This window comes from Scyliorhinus torazame, chromosome 30 (genome assembly GCF_047496885.1).
Source record: "Scyliorhinus torazame isolate Kashiwa2021f chromosome 30, sScyTor2.1, whole genome shotgun sequence".
NCBI classification, from domain to species: domain Eukaryota; kingdom Metazoa; phylum Chordata; class Chondrichthyes; order Carcharhiniformes; family Scyliorhinidae; genus Scyliorhinus; species Scyliorhinus torazame.
The window spans coordinates 35,638,930-35,665,094 of NC_092736.1; the positions used below are offsets into that span (position 1 = coordinate 35,638,930).

Sequence of the window (26,165 nt, forward strand, 5' to 3'; positions counted from 1 at the left end):
CTTCCTCCAGGTGTTCCGGTTTCCTCCCACAGTCTTAACGATGTGTAGGTTCGGTGGATTGGCCATGCTAAATTGCCCCTTCGCGTCCAAAGGTGCAGGTTAGGGCAGGGGAGTGGGCATAAGTAGGGTGCTCTTTCAGTTTGCGCAGACTCGATGGACCAAATGGCCTTCTGCACTGTAGGAGTTCTATGAGGGAACGAAAGGTAATATCTCCAAATGTGCAGTTGACATAAAGCTTGGTGGGGGGTGAACTGAGGGGAGTGCAGAGATCCTTCAGTGTGATTTGGATAAGTTGAGTGTGTGGGAAAATGAATGGCAGGTATAATTTGGATGAATGTGAGTTATCTAGACTGGTAACAGGAACACAAAGGCCGATTATCTGAATAGCCATACATTGAGAGGGGAATGTGCAACGAGAACTGGGTGTGCTCGTACACCAGTCACTGAAGTTGAGCATTCAGGCACAGCAGATGGTAAAGAAGGCAAATGGTATTTGAGTAGGATTCGAGTACAGGAGCAGGGATGTCTTGCTGCAATTATACAGGGCCTTGGTGAGACCACACCTGGAATATTGTGCACAGTTTTGGTCTCCTTATCTGAGGAAGGATGTTCTTTCTCTAGAGGGAGTGCTGAGAAGATTTACAGACTGATTCCAGGGATGGCAGGACTGACGTACAAGGAGAGACTGAGTCGATCAGGATTGTATTTGCTGGAGTTACGGAGAATGAGGGGTGGTCGCACAGAAACATATCGAATTCTAACAGGACGAGACAGGGTAGATACAGGAAGAATATTCCCAATGGTGGGTGTGTCCAGAACCAGGGTGTCCTGTCTGAGGACATGGGATACACCATTTCGGACAGAGATGAGGAGAAATGTCTTCACCCAGAGTGGTGAGCCTGTGGCATTTGTTACCTCAGAGTAGTTGACACCAAAACATTGTATTTTTTCAAGAAGCAGTAAGATATAGCTCTTGGGGAGGGGATCAAAGGATCTGGGGGGGGAAGGCGGGATAAGGCTGTGGAGTTGGATAATCATCCGTGATCATAATGAATGGCAGATCAGGCACGAAGGGCTTAAATGGCCCATTTGCTTTGTTTCTGTGTCATTGAAACGTTGTATGCAAGTTCTATCTGTTCCTGTCCTCCCTTGAAAATTATACCATTTATTTTACAGTCATAGAGTTTTTACAGCACAGAAAAGGCTCTTCGGCCCATGTCTGTGCTGGCTATCAAACGCCGATCTATTCTAATCCCTTTTTCCAGCACTTTGTTTGTAGCCTAGTCTGATATAGAGTAAAGCTCCCTTAATCTATACTGATTACAGCTTGTATTAATATGATTTAACATCCTAGAGCGCTCGATAAGAGCATTATAAAACAAAATATGACACCAACCTGCATAAGAGATTGGATCCGATGACCATAAGCTTGGTCGCAGAGATTGGTTTTAATAAATGTACTAAAGGTGAGAAGAAAGATGAAGCGGTTTCGGGGCGGTATACCTGGGATTAGGGCCCAGGTAACTGAGCACAGCCACCAGTGGCCAGTAAAATCAGGGGCTCTCAAGATGCCAAATTTAGATGAGCTCAGATACCCTGAAAGGTTGTGGGGTGGAGGAGATTAAAGAAATGGTGCGACCATGGAATTATTTAAAAACAAGGATGAGAAATTTAAAATCAAGACTTTAATGGCGCTATGTGAATCAACGAGCTTGGGGATGATAGGTGATTGGGACATGCTGCGAGTTAAGATGCAAGGAGAAGAGTTTGGGACGATTTAAAGTTTTGGTAAGCTGGAAGGTGGGAGACCAGTTGGAATAGTCAAGTCTAGAGGTAACAAAGGCATGGACGAAGTATTCATTAGGAGACCATTCAGCCCATCGTGTCCACTGCGCCGTTTCAAACGATCACGCCTGATCAAACACTTCAATGCCCTTTACACCCACAATCCCCATTCGTTGTTGTTAATCCGAAATCTTATCAATTCCAAAGATTCACAAACCTATGTTTAAAGACATTTCTCATCTCAGTTCTAAGTGACAACCGCCTCATTTTTGAAATTGTGCCCCCCCCGGTTCTAGATTTCCCAACCAAGAGAAACATTTTACCTTGTCTAGTCCTCTTAAGTATTTTGTACGGTTCAATGAGATCACCTCTTATTCTTCAGAACTCTAGAGAATACAGACCCAGTGTGCCCCAATCTCTAATCATAAGACAGTCCCGCCAAGTCTGGTGAACCTTTGTTGTACTCCCTCCAAGGCAATAATATCCTTTCTGAAGTATTGGGGCCAAAACTGTGCACAGTACTCCAGATGAAGCCAAACCAAGCTCCTATTAAATTGAAGCAAGACTCCTGTACTCAATCCTCTTGCGATAAAGGCTAACATTCGATCAGTTGCTGCACTTAGAAAAGCCATCAGTGGCTTATGGACAAGGACACCCAGGTCCCTGAGTACATCTACACTTTCTAATTTCTTACCATTTAAAAAAATATTTTGCACATCTGCTCCTGCTACAAAAATACCTCTTATTTTCAGCAAAGGATGAGCTGAGGTGGACAAAATCGAGTGATGTTAGAGGTGGAAATTGGGGCAAAACTTTTAAAATCTGCAGAGATTGTGGACGGCATTCTCCATTCCCGCAGCTGGCCAATGGGGTTTTCCTTTGGGAGACACGTGGCTGCGCTGCCGGCAGGTCCCACCGACAGAGAATTCCGCTGTGTCACTTCCTATAATTCTCTTTAACGATGTTCAAAATAATACCTGATTTTGATTGGTAAATTAAAACCTGATGCTATGCCGAATATTTCTGGCTATCCACCCATTTTACTGGCTTGAATAAGACTTGGTACAGCTTTAACACTGTTGGTATCTTGCCTGTAAATATTCGGCAGTAACAAGACCTTTTTGTTTGTCTCCAGAGAAGTAAACTCAGGATTCTTCTATAAGAGTGCTGATGAAAGGGAGAAGTTTGTACAAGCTGAGAGGAAGTTCATTGAAGACCGAGTTAACAAAATTATCGCACTGAAGAGAAAAGTTTGTGGTGAATCTAATAAAGGCTTTGTAGTTATTAACCAAAAGGTGAATGTTTTGCCGGCATCCTTTTACTCTCTTCCCCCCCTGCCCTGCCCCGCCCCATTGCTCTCATAAAGGTGTTCATCATAGAAGATTTATCATAGAATTTACAGTGCAGAAGGAGGCCATTCGGCCCATCGAGTCTGCACCAGCTCTTGGAAAGATCACCCGACCCAAGGTCAACACCTCCAGTAACCCCACCCAACACTAAGGGCAATTTATCATGGCCAATCCACCTAACCTGCACATCTTTGGACTGTGGGAGGAAACCCACGCACACATGGGGAGGATGTGCAGACTCCACACAGACAGTGACCCAAGCCGGAATCGAACCTGGGACCCTGGAGCTGTGAAGCAATTGTGCTATCCACAATGCTACTGTGCTGCCCACAAAGTGTTGACTTGCTGTCAGCCCTAGTCATCATTTTCTCATCACCTTGTCCAAGTAGCCATGAATGAGAGGATCACCAAACTGTTTAACTTGACTTCAGCTGACAGAAACACATTTTAGCAGGGATCACTAGATAGTGATTGTCGAATACCTTGGGGTTCGATTCCTGACTTGGGTCACTGTCTGTGCAGAGTCTGCGCGTTCTCCATGTCTGACTGGGATTCCTCCGGGTGCTCCAGTTTCCTCCCACTAGTCCCAAAGATGTGCTTGTTGGGTGATTTGGACATTCTGAATTCTCCCTCTGTGTACCCGAACAGGCGCCTGAATGTGGCAACTAGGGGCTTTTCACAGTAACTTCATTGCGGTGTTAATGTAAGCCTATTTGTGACAATAATAAAGATTTTTTAAATCCCGCACCACTGCTTGGAACCAATTGGACTTCCTCAACCTCTGCCTTGGCTGCTATTTCCCAATAACTTGTCTTTAAACATAGTTATAACCAAATTTCAAAAGAGATTTCACCCATTCTTTTCTCCAAACTTGGTTTTCAGACGAGGGAATTGTATTTCTGTTTTGCTGTCAGTCTTCCTGCTTCCAGTTGAATGTAACAAGGCATTTGTTTTAATTCAGCTGTTGTCTCTATTTGAATATTTCTATTCCCAACAGTTTATAATTCCAATTCCCTCCAGCCTGTTCATCCTACATATTTTTTGTGCTTGTAACTGGATTTTCCTAATCGTTAAATTTAACATTAATTTTTTATTTTGGCAGGGTGTTGACCCATTATCATTGGATGCATTTGCAAAAGAAGACATTGTGGCGCTGAGAAGAGCAAAGCGGAGAAATATGGAGAGGTTGGTTAAATACATGGAATGCTCTGCAAAACTAGTGGCTTCCCTCCTGTGGCAGCAAGGAAGTAGGGTACCTTTTAGCAATCCAGTTTGGAACAAATTCAGCCGTCTAGTAGACCCAAAATAAAGAGCCAAATAAGTCCGCAGTACTCTGTGTCATTGAAATCATAGAATTTACAGTGCACAAGGAGGCCATTCGGCCCATCGAGTCTGCACCGGCTCTTGGAAAGAGCACCCTACCCAAGCGCCTACCTCCACCCTATCCTCATAACCCAGTAACCCCACCTAACCTAAGGGCAATTTAGCATGGCCAATCCACCTAACCTGCACATCTTTGGACTGTGGGAGGAAACCGGAGCACCCGGAGGAAACTCGCGCGCGCACACGGGGAGAACGTGCAGACTCCGCACAGAACGTGACCCAAGCCGGGAATCGAACCTGGGACCCTGGAGCTGTGAAGCATTTGTGCTACCCACTATGCTACCGTGCTACCCTCAATCACCCTTGATCACCCAGTTATACTGGATCATTAAGTATTTCATTGTTCCTACTTCAATAACACTACACTCTTGAACACTGTTGGAAACTGCAGTAGTGGAAGTCACATGGGCTGAAATTATTTCCATTGGCTCTAACGTTATGGTCCAGTGCTCTAAAGAGTTGGGTGGTTGTAGTTGGTGAGGTGGTGGGAATTGATCAATGGTGGCGAGCATGATTTAATGCAGAAGATTAAATCGAGATCATTCTCTCCTTTATAGCTTTCCTGGAAATATCCAGTATTGTTTCTTGAACAAAATTTACAAATTTGTCTCTTTGATCTCTGATCCAACCTCTAAATACTTCGCCTTCCCAGAATATACCCAAGTGCTATTGACTGAGATGTGGAAAATATTGCAAAAACATGTAGACGATAGATGTAGGGGCAAATGTCGGCCAGCAGAGTCGATGGACTCTGCTCCGCCGTTCAATGAGATCATGTCTGTTCTGTTGTGATAATCCTCAACTTCACTTACCCGCCTTATCCTCATAACCCTTGATTCCCTTACTCAGCCTTGAAGATACTAAACGGCCCAATTTCTACACCCTCTTGGATTAAGAATTCCACAGATTCACGACCCTCAGAGAAGAAACTGCCCCTCCTGTCTCAATTGGATGACCTCTAGTCTGAGATTTATGCTCTCTGGTCCCAGACTCTTCTACAAGTGGAAACGACCTGTCAGCATCTCCCCAGTCAAACTCCTTGAGAATCCGATCTGTCTCATTGAGATTGTTCTGAACCCCAGTGAGTGCAGAAATGTGTATTGTGTCACAATGCAGCAAAATGCCTCGGCACTTAACCAGTGGTCAGTAAAAATGTTGACATAAAGGCACTGGAGGTATTCAAGACGGATAACCAAAAGATGGGTCAGAGACTATGTTTTATAGAGCATCTTAAAATAGGAGAGAGACGTTGGGTAAAGAAAGTCTTGTCTTTATACATCACCATTCAAGACATTCCAAAGTGCTTAACATGATTCCATTCTTGTTTTTGAATCCTCGCCAGAGACTTCCTTCCAGTGGTTTCTTTTCCTGCTCTCACACGGTTGCCTGTGTTGTCCCCTAAGTATTTTTTCCGCTTCACTCCTCATTCTCATCCAAATGCTGGTCCTTGGTGACGATGGAATAAAATACAAAGAATCCCCACAGTGCAGAAGGAGGCCATTCGGCCCATCTAGTCTTAAGGCACAGATGTTAATTTTCACACGCACGGATAACTCCCAATTCTGCTTTTCGTCACCTCTTGACACCTTTACTGTTGTGAAATTAGTAGCCTGTTTATCAAACATCCAGTACTTGATGAACAGAAATCTACCTACTCCCTGACTAGTGAATCTACCTCTCCAGCAACAATCTGAGATTAAGCCAGACTTTTTGTAACCTTGGTGTCACATTTGATCCTGAGGTGAGCTGCCAACTTCATCGTCGCTCCGTGGAGCAAAAGAAACTGCTTGTGTCTATCAGGGGGTGCTGTTGCCTTCCTGGAGCTGGGGGGGGGTTTGGGCTGTTGGATGCTCAGAACTGAGGGCTGCCCAGTCCTCGGGTGGTCCCAGTTTTATTTCTCTTGGGGTCGCGTTTGGCCCTGGGAGTTCGCCTCCTGCTCAGCAAGATGTGTCTGGAGGGTAGTATGAGACGTTGAGTGTTTGGGGTGAGTGCAAGACATTGAGTGAGTGTGTGGAGATGAGTCTGCTTTACGCCCAATCTCCGTTCTCACTTGCTCGCTCTCACCACGACATGCACATATACTCACCCATCTCGTACATCAACTTTCTTACATCCGGTGGATTTTTATCACTGCTGATGTATTGTCATGAAGCAAGTGAAAGGTGGTAATTAATTTTGGAGGCCATCCATACTTCAGGATCTTCCAGAGTGTCTCAATTTACCAGGCCCAAGTCCTTTTTCAAGTCAAAGGCATTATATAACGAAGTTGGTGTCTTTTGTGACATTTGCCTTGTAGTTCGTGAACTGTAAACATAATGTTGGTCGTACTTCATTGATGGCCTAAACCCACATTGAGATTTGGGGAATAGCTCTTCAGCAAGTTTAATACTTTGGATCAGTGCTTGCAATAATCTTTCCTCCAGTGGAAAGCATGGAAAATCCTCTAATTTTCACAGTTGGATTTGTCCCTTTTCTTTATGATTGCCACAATCATGGCATCCTTGAGATCATTTTGGGACTTCCTCTTCATTCTAAATCTGCAAGATGGGCATGGGGCTGGAATGTTGGTTCCTACCTTCCATACGCAAAGTTTCAGCGTGAAGCCCATCACCCCTTCCTGTTTCGTCGTTCCTTTCGACAAAGAACGCTACAGCATGTGAACAGGCCCTTCATTCCTCCAAGCCTTCGCCAAGATGCCTCTTAAACGTTGCTATTGTATCTGCTTCTACCACTTCCACTGGCAGCGTGTGCCAGGCACAAACCATCTTTGTGAAAAGCATTTGCCTCGCACATCCCTAAACTTTCCCCCTCTCACCTTAAGCATATGTTGCTGTGTGATTGACTTTTCCACTCTGGGGTGAAAAGCGCCTGACTATCCACTCTGTCCATGCCATTCAATTTTGTAAACCTCTATCAGGTCACCCCTCGACCTCTGTCGTTCCAGTGGAAACTATCCTAGTTTATCCAACCTCTGCTCATAGCTAATACCCTCCAGACCAGGCAACATCCTGGTAAACCTCTTCTGTACCCTCCAAATGTGGTAATGTGGTGAATAGAATTGTAGGCAGTATTTCAAATGTGACTGAACCAAGGTTCTGTACAGCGGCAGCATGACTTGCCAATTTTTATATTAATGCACCGACCGATGAAGGCCAGCATGTGGTATGCCTCTTGACTACCTTGTCCACCTGCGTTGCCACTTTCAGTGATCTGGCCACTTTCACCACGTGGGCAGCACGGTAGCATTGTGGATTACACAATTGCTTCGCAGCTCCAGGGTCCCAGGTTCGATTCCAGCTTGGGTCACTGTCTGTGCGGAGTCTGCACATTCTCCCCGTGTGTGTGGGTTTCCTCTGGATGCTCCGGTTTCCTCCCACAGTCCAAAGATGTGGTTAGGTGGATTGGCCATGCGAAAAAATTGCCCATAGTGTCCAAAATTGCACTTTGTGTTGGGTGGGGTTACTGGGTTATGGGGATAGGGTGGAGGTGTGGACCTTTGGTAGGGTGCTCTTTCCAACAGCCGGTGCAGACTCGATGGGCCGAATGGCCTCCTGCACTGTAAATTCTATGAATTGAACATGATCGTCTTCGCTCTTTTGATGGCGGCACATCGCTTCACTAGTTCTGTGCCGATGTCCTGGTAAATCATGTTATGGTCCCAGTTGATGTTTCGGGCTTCCTTGGGCTATTCCACAACCCGCTTCTTTCTCTAGAAACTATGAACTCAAATGATCACTGCTGGAGGTGGCTAATTCGGTTGTGGTTTCTGCCTCAAGGCCATGTATGTTCTGGCGCAGCAAACGCCAATTCGCTTATGAACTGGGAGGACTTCACAGCAAAGTATTCGGTCGACCTTGATCCCTCAACTCCGTCAGTTAGACCCACCAGCCTCAAATTCATGCATCTCGATCTATTTTCCATAATGTCCGGTTTCGCCTTGAGACCCTTATTCCTGATCTCGATTTCAGCCTCCAAAGGCACAAGTTTCTCTTGTTGAGATGAGGCCTCCTCCACCCCTTTTATTTTCTCCGCCTACCGCCTTAGTCGTCTTGTTCAGTTGCTCCGTGACTAGACCCAAAGCTTCCTCCACTGTAGTTTTAGATGAAGCCTTCAATTTCTGGCAATGTTTCTGGAAGCTTTCATCCAGCTCTCCCAATAAACTTTCAAAATTCTCTTGCTACCCATGGGATACAGGTCTCTGGCACAGAGGCTGTCCCAGTTGTTCAGAAGGGAAGGGGGGAGAGGAGTAGAGCATTAGTCATTGGAGACGCCATAGTTAGGGGGATAGATGGGAGATTCTGTGGGAATGAGAGAGACTGGTGTGTTGCCTCCCAGGTGCCAGGGTCCGCGATGTCTCGGATCGTGTATTAGGGATCCTTAAGGGGGAGGGAGAGCAGCCCCAAGTCATGGTCCACATAGGTACCAACGACAATAGGTAGGAAAAGGGATTGGGATGTAAGTCAGGGAGCTAGGGGGGAAACTTAGATCTAGGACAAACAGAGTTATTATCTCTGGGTTGTTACCCGTGCCACGTGATAGCGAGACAAGGAATAGGGAGAGAACACGTGGCTACAGGGATGGTGCAGGAGGGAGGGTTTCAGATTCCTGGATAATTGGGGCTCATTCTGGGGTAGGTGGGACCTCTACAAACGGGATGGTCTACACCTTGACCAGAGGGGTACCAATACCTGTGGGGGAAATTTGCTAATGCTTTTCGGGTGGGTTTAAACTAGTTCAGGGGATTGGGAACCTGAATTGTAGCTCCAGTATACAGGAGGTTGAGAGTAGTGAGGTCATGAGTAAGGTTTCAAAGTTGCAGGAGTGTGCAGGCAGGAAGGTGGTTTAAGGTGGGTGAACGTGCAGCATAGGTTGGTACCTGGGACTTCGATGTTGTGGCCATTTCGGAGACATGGATAGAGCAGGGACAGGAATGGTTGTTGCAGGTGCTGGGGTTTAGATATTTCAGTAAGCTCAGGGAAGGTGGTAAAAGAGGGGGAGGGGTGGCATTGTTAGTCAAGGACAGTATTACGGTGGCAGAAAGGACGTTTGATGAGGACTCGTCTGCTGAGGTAGTATGGGCTGAGGTTAGAAACAGGAAAGATGAGGTCACCCTAGGCCTCCGAAAAGTCCCGGAGATGTAGAGGAAAGGATTGCAAAGATGATTCTGGATAGGAGCGAAAGTAACAGGGTACTTGTTATGGGGGACTTTAACTTTCCAAATATTGACTGGAAACGCTATAGTTCGAGCACTATAGATGGGTCCATTTTTGCCCAATGTGTGCAGGAGGGTTTCCTGACACAGTATGTAGATAGGCCAATGAGAGGCGAGGCCATATTGGGTTTGGTACTGGGTGATGAACCAGGACAGGTGTTAGATTTGGAGGTAGGTGAGCACTTTGGTGATAGTGACCACAATTTGATTATGTTTACTTTAGTGATGGAAAGGGATAGGTATATACCGCAGGGCAAGAGTTATATCTGGGGGAAAGGCAATTATGATGCGATGAGGCAAGACTTGGGATGCATTGGATGGAGAGGAAAACTGCAGGGGGTGGGCACAATGGAAATGTGGAGCTTGTTCAAGGAACAACTACTGCGTGTCCTTGATAAGTATGTACCTGTCAGGCAGGGAGGAAGTGATCGAGCAAGGGAACCGTGGTTTATTAAAGCAGTTGAAACACTTGTCAAGAGGAAGAAGGAGGCTGATGTAAAGATGAGACGTGAAGGTTCAGTTAGGACGCTCGAGAGTTACAAGTTAGCTAGGAAGGACCAAAAGAGAGAGCTAAGAATAGCCAGGAGGGGACATGAGAAGTCTTTGGCAGGTAGGATCAAGGATAACCCTCAAGCTTTCTATAGATATGTCGGGAATAAAAGAATGACTAGGGTAAGAATAGGGCCAGTCAAGGACAATAGTGGGAAGTTGTGCGTGGAGTTCGAGGATATAGGAGAGGTGCTAAATGAATATTTTTTGTAAGTATTCACACAGGAAAAAGACTATATTGTCGAGGAGAATACTGAGATATAGGCTACGTGACTAGAAGGGCTTGAGGTTCATAAGGAGGAAGTGTTAGCAATTCTGGAAAGTGTGAAAATAGATAAGTCCCCTGGGCTGGATGGGATTTATCCTAGGATTCTCTGGGAAGCTAGGGAGGAGATTGCTGAGCCTTTGGCTTTGATTTTTATGTCATTGTCTACAGGAATAGTGCCAGAAGACTGGAAGATAGCAAATGTTGTACCCTTGTTCAAGAAGGGGAGCAGAGACAACCCCGGCAACTATAGACCGGTGAGCCTCACGTCTGTAGTGGGTAAAGTCTTGGAGGGGATTATAAGAGACAAGATTTATAATCATCTAGATAGGAATAATATGATCAGGGATAGTCAGCATGGCTTTGTGAAGGGTAGGTCATGCCTCACAAACCTTATCGAGTTCTTTGAGAAGGTGACTGAACAGGTAGACGAGGGTAGAGCGGTTGATGTGGTGTATATGGATTTCAGCAAAGCGTTTGATAAGGTTCCCCGCGGTAGGCTATTGCAAAAAATACGGAGGCTGGGGATTGAGGGTGATTTAGAGATGTGGATCAGAAATTGGCTAGCTGAAAGAAGACAGAGGGTGGTGGTTGATGGGAAATGTTCAGAATGAAGTACAGTCACAAGTGGAGTACCACAAGGATCTGTTCTGGGGCCGTTGCTGTTTGTCATTTTTATCAATGACCTAGAGGAAGGCGCAGAAGGGTGGGTGAGTAAATTTGCAGACGATACTAAAGTCGGTGGTGTTGTCGATAGTGTGGAAGGATGTAGCAGGTTACAGAGGGATATAGATAAGCTGCAGCGCTGGGCTGAGAGGTGGCAAATGGAGTTTAATGTAGAGAAGTGTGAGGTGATTCACTTTGGAAGGAATAACAGGAATGCGGAATATTTGGCTAATGGTAAAGTTCTTGAAAGTGTGGATGAGCAGAGGGATCTAGGTGTCCATGTACATAGATCCCTGAAAGTTGCCACCCAGGTTGATAGGGTTGTGACGAAGGCCTATGGAGTGTTGGCCTTTATTGGTAGAGGGATTGAGTTCCGGAGTCGGGAGGTCATGTTGCAGCTGTACAGAACTCTGGTACGGCTGCGTTTGGAGTATTGCGTACAGTTCTGGTCACCGCATTATAGGAAGGACGTGGAGGCTTTGGAGTGGGTGCAGAGGAGATTTACCAGGATGTTGCCTGGTATTGAGGGAAAATCTTATGAGGAAAGGCTGATGGACTTGAGGTTGTTTTCGTTGGGGAGAAGAAGGTTAAGAGGAGACTTAATAGAGGCATACAAAATGATCAGGGGGTTGGATAGGGTGGACAGTGAGAGCCTTCTCCCGCGGATGGATATGGCTGGCACGAGGGGACATAACTTTAAACTGAGGGGTAATAGATATAGGACAGAGGTCAGAGGTAGGTTCTTTACGCAAAGAGTAGTGAGGCCGTGGAATGCCCTACCTGCTACAGTAGTGAACTCACCAACATTGAGGGCATTTAAAAGTTTATTGGATAAACATATGGATGATAATGGCATAGTGTAGGTTAGATGGCTTTTGTTTCGGTGCAACATCGTGGGCCGAAGGGCCTGTACTGCGCTGTATCGTTCTATGTTCTATATGTTCTATGAGGTGACTTAATTGAGGCATACAAGGTGATCAGAGGATAGGATAGGGTGGACAGTGAGAGCCTTTTTCCGTAGGACAGATGTCAGAGGTAGGTTCTTTACTCCGAGAGTAGTAAGGGTGTGAATGCCCTGCCTGTAACAGTAGTGGACTCGTCAACATTCAAATGGTCATTGGATAGACATATGGACGATAACGGAATAGTGTAGATGGGCTTTCGAGTGGTTTCACAGGTCGGCGCAACATCGAGGGCTGAAGGGCCTGTAATGCGTTGTAATGTTCTTTGTTCTCTGCTACCACACCACCGTCATGTCACGGGTGATGGGCATGGCCGCTTCTCCTGCCATCTTTAATGAGTCCTTACTTGGGCTTGACGCTTGCAACTTCACCCCTCTGCCTTTGATGTTAATTTCGGCATCGCCTGATTCCCAGCTGTTTGCTGGGCTGGGCTGTCGTGTCCAATCGTGGAAATTTCTCTCAGAACATGCAGAAAAACCCAAAGTGCTGGAGCCTATGCGGGAACCACCCGAGATGCGCCCGCTACTTCGTATTGCCCCACTGGAAGTCCCCATAACCTCATTCTTGGGGGCAAATCCAACTCCCTGAACTCTTCATCGCTCATCTGATTTCCCTTTCCAGAAGAAAGTGCAGCTTCATCTGAGTTCCTGGAGCTGCCCCTCTCCAGTTCACCAGGTCTCACTCTAGAGTGTTGATCATTGATGCCATATCGCTGGAGACTTTGGGCAACAAAATAACTAGGAGCAGGAGTAGGCCATCTGGCCCTTCAAACCTGCTCCATCATTCCATGAGATCATGGCTGACCTTTTGTGGACTCAGCTCCACTTTCCCACAGGTCCAGTACGTACGCCGCTCTGGGCATTCACTCTTGAAAATCCTGATGTTCCAGGTCCCAAAGCTTTACTACTTGTGTCTTTTGTGCGCTTCTGCTGCAGAAGATTAATCCTCTGGACATGGCTGCCCAATTGGGAGAAGTTAGGCAGATTATATTTAGGACATCTTTTCTAGCCCCCAATAAGAGCGGATCGCAAAGAAGGCTGCTCCATTTCAGTTACAGCTGCTGAAAGACACCCTGCCTCGTCAAGAGTCCTATATGAGCATCTTGAAACTGTTGTCTTCGTGTCGGATCATAATTTGAAGCTTCTCGACACAACCGTGCTCCAGTTGCCAAAGGAGATGTGCGCAGAAAGAAAGATCTGTGAAGAAACCATTGCACACTTGTCTTGACATAACAAAACCTTGATTCAATGATCAGGAAACTGAGAGATTTGGAGGTTTGATTCTGCTGCACTCATCGATCGCCGGTGAACAGCCATTGAGATATTCCAGATGGTGCATCTTCCTCTTGTTCTGCCATTGAGAGCTTGTTTGTCAGAGCACCAGCTGCTGAGTATCTCTATGGTTCCTAACAGGTCTTCATGGTACCTGAACCAAAGTGCTCCAGGAGAGGAGTCCCACTCCATTATATCGTGAATCAACCATTTTTATTCGTTTCCAGGTTCCACAGTGAACACAAGGAGATGAATTTTGAAACCCTCCCATTTATCAACCCTACGAGTCACATCCTCAAAATAAAAGATTTGTCAAATACAATTTCCTTTCGTAAAACCATGTTAACATCGCGTCTCACATGTTGCCCCCCCCTGGCGCAAGGGTTAAGGATGTTACTGAGCAGCTGCAGGATATTCTGAAGGGAGAGTCTGATTCACCAGAGGTTGTGGCCCACATCGGTACCAACAGCGTAGCTAAGAAGGGGGATGAGGTCCTGAAACCCCAATACAGTTTCAGCATTACTCCCAGTGCACGAGCCAGCGAGAGTGGGAATAGGAGAATAGAGGGGGGGGATTTAAGAGTGCTGCTGTGGGTTTGAACGAGAGTGACAATGGAATGGGAACCTGAGCGAGGAGTTACAAAAAACAAAGCTAGAAAGGAAAAATGGGAAGCCGAGAAAATAAGGGCAAGCAACATTAGGCATAGTACTACGTGTAAAAATGTTAAACCGACAAGTCTAAAGGCACTATTCGAATGCACGGAGCATTATCAATGAGGTCGATTAACTAAGACTGCAAATTGATATTAAGCCCAATACGATTGCAATTACAGAGGCTTGGCTGCAGGGTGACCCAGGCTAGGAACTGAATATCCAAAGGTACTCTATAGAGCATAGAACGATACAGCGCAGTACAGGCCCTTCAGCCCACGATGTTGCACCGAAACAAAAGCCATCTAACCTACACTATGCCATTATCATCCATATGTTTATCCAATAAACTTTTAAATGCCCTCAATGTTGGCGAGTTCACTACTGTAGCAGGTAGGGCATTCCACTGCCTCACTACTCTTTGCGTAAAGAACCTACCTCTGACCTCTGTCCTATATCTATTACCCCTCAGTTTAAAGTTATGTCCCCTCGTGCCAGCCATATCCATCCGCGGGAGAAGGCTCTCACTGTCCACCCTATCCAACCCCCTGATCATTTTGTATGCCTCTATTAAGTCTCCTCTTAACCTTCTTCTCCCCAACGAAAACAACCTCAAGTCCATCAGCCTTTCCTCATAAGATTTTCCCTCAATACCAGGCAACATCCTGGTAAATCTCCTCTGCACCCACTCCAAAGCCTCCACGTCCTTCCTATAATGCGGTGACCAGAACTGTACGCAATACTCCAAACGCGGCCGTACCAGAGTTCTGTACAGCTGCAACATGACCTCCCGACTCCGGAACTCAATCCCTCTACCAATAAAGGCCAACACTCCATAGGCCTTCGTCACAACCCTATCAACCTGGGTGGCAACTTTCAGGGATCTATGTACATGGACACCTAGATCCCTCTGCTCATCCACACTTTCAAGAACTTTACCATTAGCCAAATATTCCGCATTCCTGTTATTCCTTCCAAAGTGAATCACCTCACACTTCTCTACATTAAATTCCATTTGCCACCTCTCAGCCCAGCTCTGCAGCTTATCTATATCCCTCTGTAACCTGCTACATCCTTCCACACTGTCGACAACACCACCGACTTTAGTATCGTCTGCAAATTTACTCACCCACCCTTCTGCGCCTTCCTCTAGGTCATTGATAAAAATGACAAACAGAGGTAGGTTCTTTACGCAAAGAGTAGTGAGGCCGTGGAATGCCCTACCTGCTACAGTAGTGAACTCGCCAACATTGAGGACATTTAAAAGTTTATTGGATAAACATATGGATGATAATGGCATTGTGTAGGTTAGATGGCTTTGTTTTTTGACTTCCCATGTCGGTGCAACATGGTGGGCTGAAGGTCCTGTACTGCGCTGTATCGTTCTATGGTGATATGATTAGCCAGATCACTGATCTCAGCCTGTTTATGCGAAGCTCATCCCAACAAGCACTGGTGCTAGTGCAGTGCACTGACGAATGGTCCACACCACTCACGGAACCATGGGCAGGATTCAGTCGACTTTTACATGGTCCAAATCCTGTCCGTGGCCATCTCGCCACCTCCACCGCCACATGGCTCAGATAATAATCTGGAGTCGGATGCTTTGGGAATAACATCCATCTACAGACGCTTTTCGAGCATTTTCTCTTTTGGTATCTGCTCACGCTTTGACCCATTAGTTCTGGAATAAATAAGGGATTCCTGTAAATGTCAAACATCCAGCAGAGCTGACAAAATAGTCACGGGGAGGCTGGAATGACCAAGTGTGTCAATCTGATTTTGTATCCAGCAATTTGGGAGCCTTACCCTGGATCCTCCTTCATTTACATGTTTGACCATTGGATTTTTATGAAAATGATTACGAAAATGGCGAAAATCATTAAGTTGGCAGCAAAAGTTCTGATCACTGCAAATTTCTGCCTTGAGCTTTTCTCCCATATCAAATAGTTTGATGTTTTTTTGAAGCAGGCTTTTCTGAACTTGTGCATGTATGACTGTATCTTGTGATTTTTAGTTGCTGCACGCTTGAATTTCCTCCTTAAACTGATCTCCACCACCTCCCTATCTATTCTTTTTTGACCATCCATTTAGAACCCACCCATGACCCAGCATTTGGTCCCTCGTAATATTTCCTGTCGACCCATTGATTTACAAAGTGCCTTGGACCATTTGTCAAGGGTTTATACACAAGTGATTATTTTAATTTAGGGGTTTAATCCTTTTAGGGCAGTGAATCATAGAATTTACAGTGCAGAAGGAGGCCATTTGGCCCATCGAGTCTGCACCAGCCCTTGGAAAGAGCACCCCACTTAAGCCCACACATCCACCCTATCCCCATAACCCAGTAACCCCACCTAACCTTTTTGGACATGAAAGGGCAATTTTACCCTGGCCAATCCACCGAACCTGCACATCTTTGGACTATGGGAGGAAACTGGAGCACCCGGAGGAAGAGCACACCGACACGGGGAGAAAGTGCAGACTCAGCACACAGTGACCCAAGCCGGGATCCTGGAGCTGTGAAGCGATTGTACTAATCACTGTGCTTCCGTGCCGCCCCTTGTGATTTGTTTTACAGCATGTACCTAAATCTGATAGCACATTGAACTAATGTCCTCCTTAAATATTTCAGACTGACACTTGCTTGTGGGGGTATTGCCATGAATTCTGTGGAGGATCTCACTCCAGACTGCTTGGGACACGCTGGACTTGTGTATGAACACACACTGGTAGGTGGTGATATTTGCCTTTTCTGTCCACTGTAATAGAATTCATTCTTGGCTTATACTGTGATGCAGTACACACTTTAACGTCCCTGTATACTTTGCCTTTAAGATTAAAACAGCAAATTAATATTTGGCTGTCAATTGTATTCAGTGTGAAATAAATGTTGCCATTGAAAGTTGTGTACTTGCCTTAAGAAAGTTGAAGGCAATTGCAAGCAAGCCTTTGGCATCAGGTGTCAGCTTTGGTTCAGTCTGTGCACCCTGTCAGGTTATTGTTGCAACCTGCTCCACGTCTTGAGAACATATTCATCTACCAAATGTAATATTTCCAAATTGGTGGGTGATGCAAAGCTAGGCGGGGATGTGTGTGTGAGGAAGATGTAAAGCAGAAGGATTTGGACAGATTTAAGGAGTGGCCTAGAGCATGGCAAATGGGATATAATGTGGAAAAATGTGAGGTCGTCCACTTTGGTGGCAGGACTTAATTAGTAAGAAATTGGAAAGTGTGGATGTACACCAGGACCTGTGGCTAACATGCAGGTACGCAAGTGGTTCAGAAGGCTGATGGAATGTTTACCTTTATCGCAAGATGATTTGAGTCTTGCTTCAATTGTACAGAAGCTTGGTTCGATGGCACCTGGAGTACTCTGTACAGTTTTGGTCCTGGTACCTCCAGAAAGGATATTAGTGCCAGAGAGGGAGTGCAACAAAAGTTCACCAGACTTGTTCTGGGTGTGGTGGGACTGTATTATGAAGAGAGATTGGGCAAACTGGGCCTGTGTTCTCTGGTGTTTCAAAGAATGAGGCACAAATTCAATTGAAACACCACAAAATGCTCAAAGGAATAGACTGGGTAGATGCAGATAAGATCTTTCCTTTGGTTGAGCAGTCTAGGTCCAGGAGACACAATTTCAAAATAAGGGGGAAGCCACTTAAGACCGAGATGAAGAGGAGTTTCTTTACACACAGGGTTGTGAATCTTTGAAATTCTCTGCTCCAGAGTTTGTGGAAGCTTCATCATAGAGTATGTTTATGGTAGCGATTTCTGATTGACAATATAAAGGGTTATGGGGATAGCCATAATATTGAATGGTGGAGCAAACTCGATAGGCTGATGACCTACTCCTGTCCCTGTAAGTGAAACAAAGGTCTGTTTGTGGTCTTAAGTAGATGTAAACTAATTATTCAGAAATGGGACACTGTGACGTGAGTTCTGTTGTGATTCTCTTCAGGAAAAACCTGTTTGAAACCATATTTGTGGTGACTAAAACAGTAAGACGATACTGCAGATTTTGAACCCTGTTAAATTTGTTTCTCTCTCGAAAGATGCTGCCAGACTGACTGAGTACTTCAGCATTTTCTGTTTTATGTCCCATTATCTGGCATTATGAATCGGATCTGTTGATCACAAAGAATGGACTAAAGAATTTTCATTTAAATCCAGGGGGAAGAGAAGTTCACCTTTGTTGAGCAATGTGATAATCCTCGGTCAGTGACTCTGCTTCTCAAGGGACCAAACAAGCACACTTTAACACAAATCAAAGATGCGGTGCGTGATGGTCTGCGTGCTGTGAAGAATGCACTTGAGGATGGCAAGTAAATTTAAATTATAAATATTTAATTAGGCACAATTTCTCGTGCTGAGTTGAGATCCTGTCGTGATGTGGTCTTCGCTGGCTAGGCCAGCATTTATTATCCATCCCTAATTGTCCTTGAGATGGTGATGGTGGTGAGCTTCCTTCTTGAACATCTGCAGTCCATGTGGTGTGCTGTAGGTACACCCACACGTGCTTTTGGGGAGGGGTCAAGATTTTGACCCAGTGTCCGTGAAGGAACAATGATTATATTTCCAAATCAGGGTGGTGAGGGACTTGGAGGGGAACCTCCAGGTGGTGGGGTTGTTTATGGAATGAGGAGCAATCAAGCGGGGCTACTTTGTCTTGGATTGTGTCGAGCTTCATTAATGTTGTTGGGGAGTATTCCATCGCACTTTTTTATTCCAAATATTTCATTTATTACAACATATTCAAACCATTTAAACAAATATTACATTATTACAAAAAATCCCCGACACAACCCCATCCATCCTCACCCAGCTCTCTACCAAAACTAGCCCGACGCAAGCAGCTGACGGTAAGCAGCTCCTTTTATTTTAAAAAAAGGTAATGAACGGCTGCCATCTTGAGTCAGACCCATCCACCGTCCCTTACGTAACACAGGGGCTTGTTTAGCACAGTGGGCTAAACAGCTGGCTTGTAGTGCAGAACAATGCCAGCAGCGCGGGTTCAATTCCCGTCCCGGCCTACCCAAACATGCACCGGAATGTGGCGACAAGGGCTTTTCACGGTAACATATTGAAGCCTACTTGTGACAATAAGTGGGGATATGTTGGGAGTATGGGCTTAGGTAGGGTGCTCTTCCCCCCCCCCCCCCCCCCAAAAAAAGGGTTGTTGCAGACTCGATGGGCTGAATTGTCTCCTGCACTGTAAATTCTATGAAACCACGCTGTTAGTCTCGCTCTGCATCACAAACCAGCTATCCAACGAACTGAGCTAAACAGTCCCCAGTAATAACGCGGCCCCCCCCCCCCCCCCCCAATCCCGTCTATCCCTTTGCTTAAAAAATCCTAACGAACTAGAGGGGTCTTGCCTGCCCAAACAAAAGTAGATGTTAACTTATTGATCGTACCAAAAATGCCTTTGAGAGAAAGACTGGGAGACATTAAAATGAAATTCTTGAGAGAATATTCATCTTTACTGTCTGGACTCTTCAAATTGGCCTTCAACCCATCAACCAGACTGGGCAAGCTTATAGAGCAAGGCCAAATCATGAGCCACCCGAATTCTCAGATACTGGAAACTGGTCCTGGCAGGACGGAAACGGTAGCCTCGCACTTGCCACGGGTAACTTGTACTCCGAAAAGGAACCAAACTTCCTTAACATCTCCATTATCTCCCCCACGTTGGAGACATGATCTGTAATGTACTACAACAAATCGTCCACATACAAGGACACTGTGCTCCCTCCCTCCCTGCTCATTCCCCCTTCACTCAGCAGTGAACCATCTGGACCTGGTGCTTTATCCATGTGCATTAGATGAATACAGTTCATAATCTCCGGTCCAGTCAGCGCCTCCTATCCCGCTCCACCCAATGGACAACCCATCTAAAAATTAGAACAATTTTGAAGACGATTCCGGAGATTGGGACTTGTACAGCCCATGGTAAAAGGTCTCACGTACCTCTTTGATCTTCTCTGGGGCAGAAACCAACCCACCACCCGATTCTCTGATCTACTATCTCCTGGGAGGCAGCCTGCCCTTTCAGCTAGTGAGCTAACAAGCGGCTGACCTTCTCCCCATACTCATCAAACTTCCCCACCGGTGACCAAGTTGGCTCACCGCCTTTCCAGTTGACAACAACTCGAAATCCATCTGTAATTTCTCTCTCTGCCAAACGCTGCGGGATTGGGACAGTCGTGTTGTCGATCCACCTCGAGGACAGAATCCACCAGTCTCCGCCTTTCCAGATATAACCCCTATATTAGTTGCGAGAAATTACCTCTCTTCACCCCACCCCACACACAAAATAACTTTCCAGAGCATAGAGGGTGAGGTTGCCTCATTCTTGTTGAACTCCATACTCCCCAATGGCCGAGGCTATCCACTCGCAAAAACCCTTCTGCGCAAGCAACCTCCAGGGGGTTCACTGAGAGCAGCCCCACTCCAACACAACTCCATCCACATAATGTGAGGCATGATCCAATATTATGATCACTGACCCACACCCCTGACCCCAGGAAGAAAAGACCTGCCCAACACAAAAAAACAAATATGCGAGTAAACCCGATGACCATGGGGAAAGATCCCAGGTTCAGCCATATCTCCAGCCCCCCCCCCACCTTCCCAGTGAGGCAATCTGAAAGGGCCCCAACTTGCGCTGGCTCCAGGCTCACCCAAGATGGCCACCATCACCTTGATCAAACCACTTCAAATATGAAGGAACCTGCACCATCAACACCACGACCGAACACTGATACTAATCTGTATTAGTCTTTATTAAGCTTGTTACCGTAAGAATCAAAAGACCCCCCCCCCCCCCACAAATAGATAACCAGCTGGAGCCATCCGCATGTAATTGAAAAGGCAAATAGAATGTTAGCGTTTATTGCAAAAGGACTGGAGTGTAAAGTAGAGAAGGGTTGTTGCAATTGTATAGGGTGTTGGTGAGACCGCATCTGGAGTATTGTGTCCAGTTTTGGTCTCCTTATTTGAGGAAGGATGTGGGGACATTGGAGGCAGGTCAGAGGAGGGTCACCAGATTGATTCCGGGGATGAAAGGGTTGACGTACGAGGAGAGATTAAACAGTTTGGGCTGATACTCGCTGGAGTTTAGAAGGATGAGAGGGGATCTGATCGAGGTGTATAAAGTGTTAAATGGGATTGATAAAGTAAACATAGACCAAATGTTCTTACTTGTGGGGAAATCTGGAATGAGAGGTCACTGATAATGTTGAGAGATGGTAGATTTAAAACTGAGATGAGGAGGAACTACTTCTCGCAGAGGGTGGTAAATTTGTGGAACTCGCTACTGTGGGAGAGGTGTTTTCAGAACCCCAAAATGTATCATGGAATTCAACCAACCTCCCCCTTTAATGGGTTGTTGCTTTTGAAGCACACGGCTTGTTCCCCAGGTGTGGTATTGCAATTATGGACACGTGGTTTTTAACTCAACTTAACCTTTTAAATAAACATTGGATCACTTAACACCCCTTACAAAGAACAAAGATCCCAAGCCGTTCATTACTTCAAAGATAACCCCGAAAATAATACAGCACTAAATAATCCCTCAAAATGTTCCTTCAAACATCCAAAAGACTTCACCTGTAACAACAGACACGAGGTTACATTCAATATATTTATAGTCTTTGGATTTGCAGACATCCACAGACCAGCTCTGTGTTTTTCTTCCTGCAGCTCTTTTCAAAACACACACACACCCCCCCAGCTTTCTCCTCAAACTGGCTTTCTCCTTTCAAGCATCTCACAGCAAAACCAGCCAGGCACTTTTTTGCTGCTCTCTCCCAAAACTGAAACCAAAAGCTCAGCTCCCCCCCAACTTCTGACATCACAGTAATATGATCAGCTCCATTCCTTAAAGGTACATTGCTTAAACATCCATTTCTTAAAGGTACTCTCACATGGCACAACCCCATAGTGCGGTGGAATCGGAGTTTCATGGTTTCAAGAAAGAGATTGATAAATTTTTGCTTTTTTAAAAAACAAGGTAAAGGGATAAGGGCAACAGGTGGAATGGTGGATTTGAGACCAGGACCAGACCAGTCACTATTTAATTGAATGCAGGCTCATTGGGCTGAATTGCCTACTCCGAATTCCAAGTTCCTCTCCCCCTCGGCTCCTGTTAACCAGCAAACCTATTGGGGTGACCCCCACCTAGGGTAAAAAAAATACAATCTTTCACACTGAATCCATGAACAGCTCCCCAACCCATACCTAACTTTAATACCAAACATTATGGGAAGAAAACAAAACCTCACCCAGATCCACATCTCCCAAGTTCCAACCATACAGTGAACCTCAAATTCACCCGGAAATAACTCCCAGCAGCAAACCCCATAACAACAGCTTCTCACCCACTCAAAAAATACTACTCCAGAGTGACCAATCAAAAAGGATCATGGTCCTCAAAGCCTTCAGTCCCCCCCCCCCCCCCCACCCCCAATCCGTGTTTATTAACAATGTCATTTGCTTCTTCTGACGGGTCGAAATACTAATCTCTGTCTCTGAAAGTAGCACTAAGACAAGCGGGCACTCCATCCCAAAACGCATGTTGTGCTTGTCGAGGGTCACCTAGGCCTTATTGAATGCCATGCAACACCTTGCCAACTCTGCCCCAACATCCTGATATATTCTGATGGGGTTGCCCTCCCATCTGCACTAGAGTGTCCTTCGCACATCTCGGGGCCCGCTTCATATCCAGCTATCTGTGGAGCCGGACAATCAATCATGGTGGTTCCCCAAATCTGGGCTTCTGTCTCCGCAATTGATGGGCACGCTCCAACTCGAGAGGGATGGAAAAGACCCCTCCCTCACTAACCAATTGCATCACAGGTGTTTACAGCATGGAAACAGGCTTTTCGGCCCAACTTGTCCATGTCGCCCAGTTTTTACCTCTAAGTTAGTCCCAATTGCCTGCATTTGGCGCTCAAGAGTTCCGACTTAGCTAGGGAGGACCTAAAGAGAGAGCTAAGAAGAACCAGGAGGGGACATGAGAAGTCTTTGGCAGGTAGGATCAAGGATAACCCTAAAGCTTTTCATAGAAATGTTGGGAATAAACGAATGACTAGGGTAAGAGTAGGGCCAGTCAAGGACAGTAGTGGGAAGTTGTGCTTGGAGCCCGAGGAGATAGGAGAGGTGCTAAATGAATATTTTTCGTCCGTATTCACACAGGAAAAAGACAATGTTGTCGAGGAGAATACTGAGATTCAGGCTACTAGACTAGAAGGGCTTGAGGTTCATAAGGAGGTGAGGAGGAACTACTTCTCGCAGAGGGTGGTAAATTCTGTGTTCGCCATTCTGGTGTTAGCAATTCTGGAAAGTGTGATAATAGATCAGTCCCCTGGGCTGGATGGGATTTATCCTAGGATTCTCTGGGAAGCTAGGGAGGAGATTGCTGAGCCTTTGGCTTTGATCTTTAAGTCATCTTTGTCCAAAGGAATAGTGACAGAAGACTGGATGATAGCAAATGTTGTCCCCGTGTTCAAGAAGGGAAGTAGAGACAACCCAGGTAAGAACTAGGAACAGGAGTAGGCCATCTGGCCCCTCGAGCCTGCTGCGCCATTTAATGAGATCATGGCTGATCTTTGTGGACTCCGCTCCACTCTCCGGCTCGTACACCATATCCCCGAATCCCTTTATTCGTCAGAAAGATATCTATCTTTTTCTTAAAAACGTTTAAAGAAGGAGCCTCAACTGCTTTACTGGGCAAGGAATTCCAGAGATTCACTACCCTTTGGGTGAAGAAGTTCCTCCTACACTCCGTCCTAAATCTACTTCCCCTTATTTTGAGGCTATGCCCCCTAGTTCTGCTTTCTCTGACAAGTGGAAACAACCTGCCCGCATCTATCCTATCTATTCCCTTCATAATTTTATATGTTTCAATAAGATCCCCCCCCCGCATCCTTCTAAACTCCAATGAGTACAGTCCCAGTCTACTCAACCTCTCGTCATAATCTAATCCCCTCAACTCTGGGATCAACCTAGTGAATCTCCTCTGCACTCCCTCCAGTGCCAATATGTCCTTTCTCAGGTAAGGAGACCAAAACTGAACACACTACTCCAGGTGTGGCCTCACCAACACCTTATACAATTGCAGCATAACCTCCCTAGTCTTGAACTCCATCCCTCTAACAATGAAAGACAAAACTCGATTAGCCTTCTTAATCACCTGTTGCACCTGCACACCAGCTTTTTGCAACTCAGGCACCAGCACACCCAGGTCCCTCTGCACAGCAGCATGTTTTAACATCTTACCGTTTAAATAATAATCCATTCTGCTGTTATTCCTCCCAAAATGGATAGCCTCACACTTGGCAACATTGAATTCCATCTGCCAGACCCTAGCCCATTCACTTAGCCTATCCAAATCCTTCTGCAGACCTCCGGTATCCTCTGCACTTTTTGTTTTACCACTCATCTTAGTGTCGCCTGTAAATTTTGCCACATTGCACTTGGTCCCCAACTCCAAATCGTCTATGTAAATTGTGAACAACTGCGGGCCCAATACTGATCCTGGAGGGACCCCACTAGTTCCAGGTTGCCAACCAGAGAAACACCCATTTATCCCCACTCTGCTTTCTGTTTGTTAACCAATCTTCTACCCATGCTACCACTTTACCCTCAATGCCATGCATCTTTAGTTTATGCAGCAACCTTTTGTGTGGCACCTTGTCAAAAGCTTTCTGGAAATCCAGATATACCACATCCATTGGCTCCCTGTTATCTACTGCACTGGTAACGTCCTGAAAAAATTCTACCAAATTAGTCAGACACGACCCACCCTTTGTGAACCCATTCTGCGCCTGCCCAATGGGACAATTTCCCTCCTGGTGCCCCGCTATTTCCTCCTTAATGATAGATTCCAGCATTTTCCCTACAACCGAAGTTAAGCTTACCGGCTTATAATTACCCGCTTTCTGCCGACCTCCTTTTTTAAACAGTGGTGTCATGTTTGCTACTTTCCAATCCTCTGGGACCACCCCAGAGTCTAATGAATTTTGATAAATTATCACGAGTGCGTTTACAATTTCCCTAGCCATCTCTTTTAACACTCTGGGATGCATCCCATCAGGGCCAGGAGACTTGTCTACCTTTAGCCCCATTAGCTTGCCCAATACTGCCTCCTTAGTGATTACAATCATCGCAAGGTCCTCACCTATCATATCTTTATTTCCATCAGTCACTGGCATGTTATTTGTGTCCTCCACTGTGAAGACTGACCCAAAAAAACCTGTTCAGCTCCTCAGCCATTTCCCCGTCTCCTATTATTAAATCTCCCTTCTCATCTTCCGAAGGACCAATATTTACCTTAGCCACTCTTTTTTGTCTTATATATTTGTAGAAGCTTTTACTATCTGCTTTTATGTTCTGAGCCAGTTTACTTTCATAGTCTACCTTACTCTTTATAGCTTTTTTAGTAGCTTTCTGTTGTCCCCTAAAGACTTCCCAGTCCTCTAGTCTCCCATTAATTTTTGCCACTTTGTATGTTTTTTCCTTCAATTTGATACTCTCCCTCACCTCCTTAGATATCCACGGTCGATTTATCCCCTTTCTACCGTCTTTCTTTTTTGTCGGTATGAACCTTTTCTGAACACGGTGAAAGATCGCTCGGAAGGTTCTCCACTGTTCCTCAACTGCTTCACCATGAAGTCTTTGCTCCCAGTCGACCGTAGCTAGTTCTTCTCTCATCCCATTGTAATCGCCTTTGTTTAAGCACAAAACACGTGTTTGATTTTACCTTGTCATCTTCCAACTGTATTTTAAATTCCATCATATTGTGGTCGCTCCTTCCAAGAGGATCCTGAATTATGAGATCATTAATCAATCCTGCCTCATTACACAGGACCAGATCTAGGACCGCTTGTTCCCTTGTAGGTTCCATTACATATTGTTCCAAGAAATTATCCCGGGCACATTCTATAAACTCCTCCTCAAGGCTGCCTTTACCAACCTGGTTAAACCAATCGATATGCAGATTAAAATCTCCCATGATAACCGCTGTACCATTTCTACATGCATCCGTTATTTCTTTGCTTATTGCCTGCCC

General features: G+C 45.7%; 1 protein-coding gene across 1 annotated transcript in view; it reads left to right on the forward strand.

Annotated features, from left to right (window-relative positions):
* The window catches only part of cct6a (chaperonin containing TCP1, subunit 6A (zeta 1)), a 97,858-nt gene that overhangs the window by 50,296 nt on the left and 21,397 nt on the right, over positions 1–26,165 (forward strand). The window contains exons 7-10 of the mRNA XM_072493104.1: positions 2,921–3,080; positions 4,237–4,319; positions 16,728–16,824; positions 18,266–18,413. Coding sequence (XP_072349205.1) covers positions 2,921–3,080; positions 4,237–4,319; positions 16,728–16,824; positions 18,266–18,413 — 488 coding nt within the window. The remainder of the gene's footprint in view (positions 1–2,920; positions 3,081–4,236; positions 4,320–16,727; positions 16,825–18,265; positions 18,414–26,165) is intronic.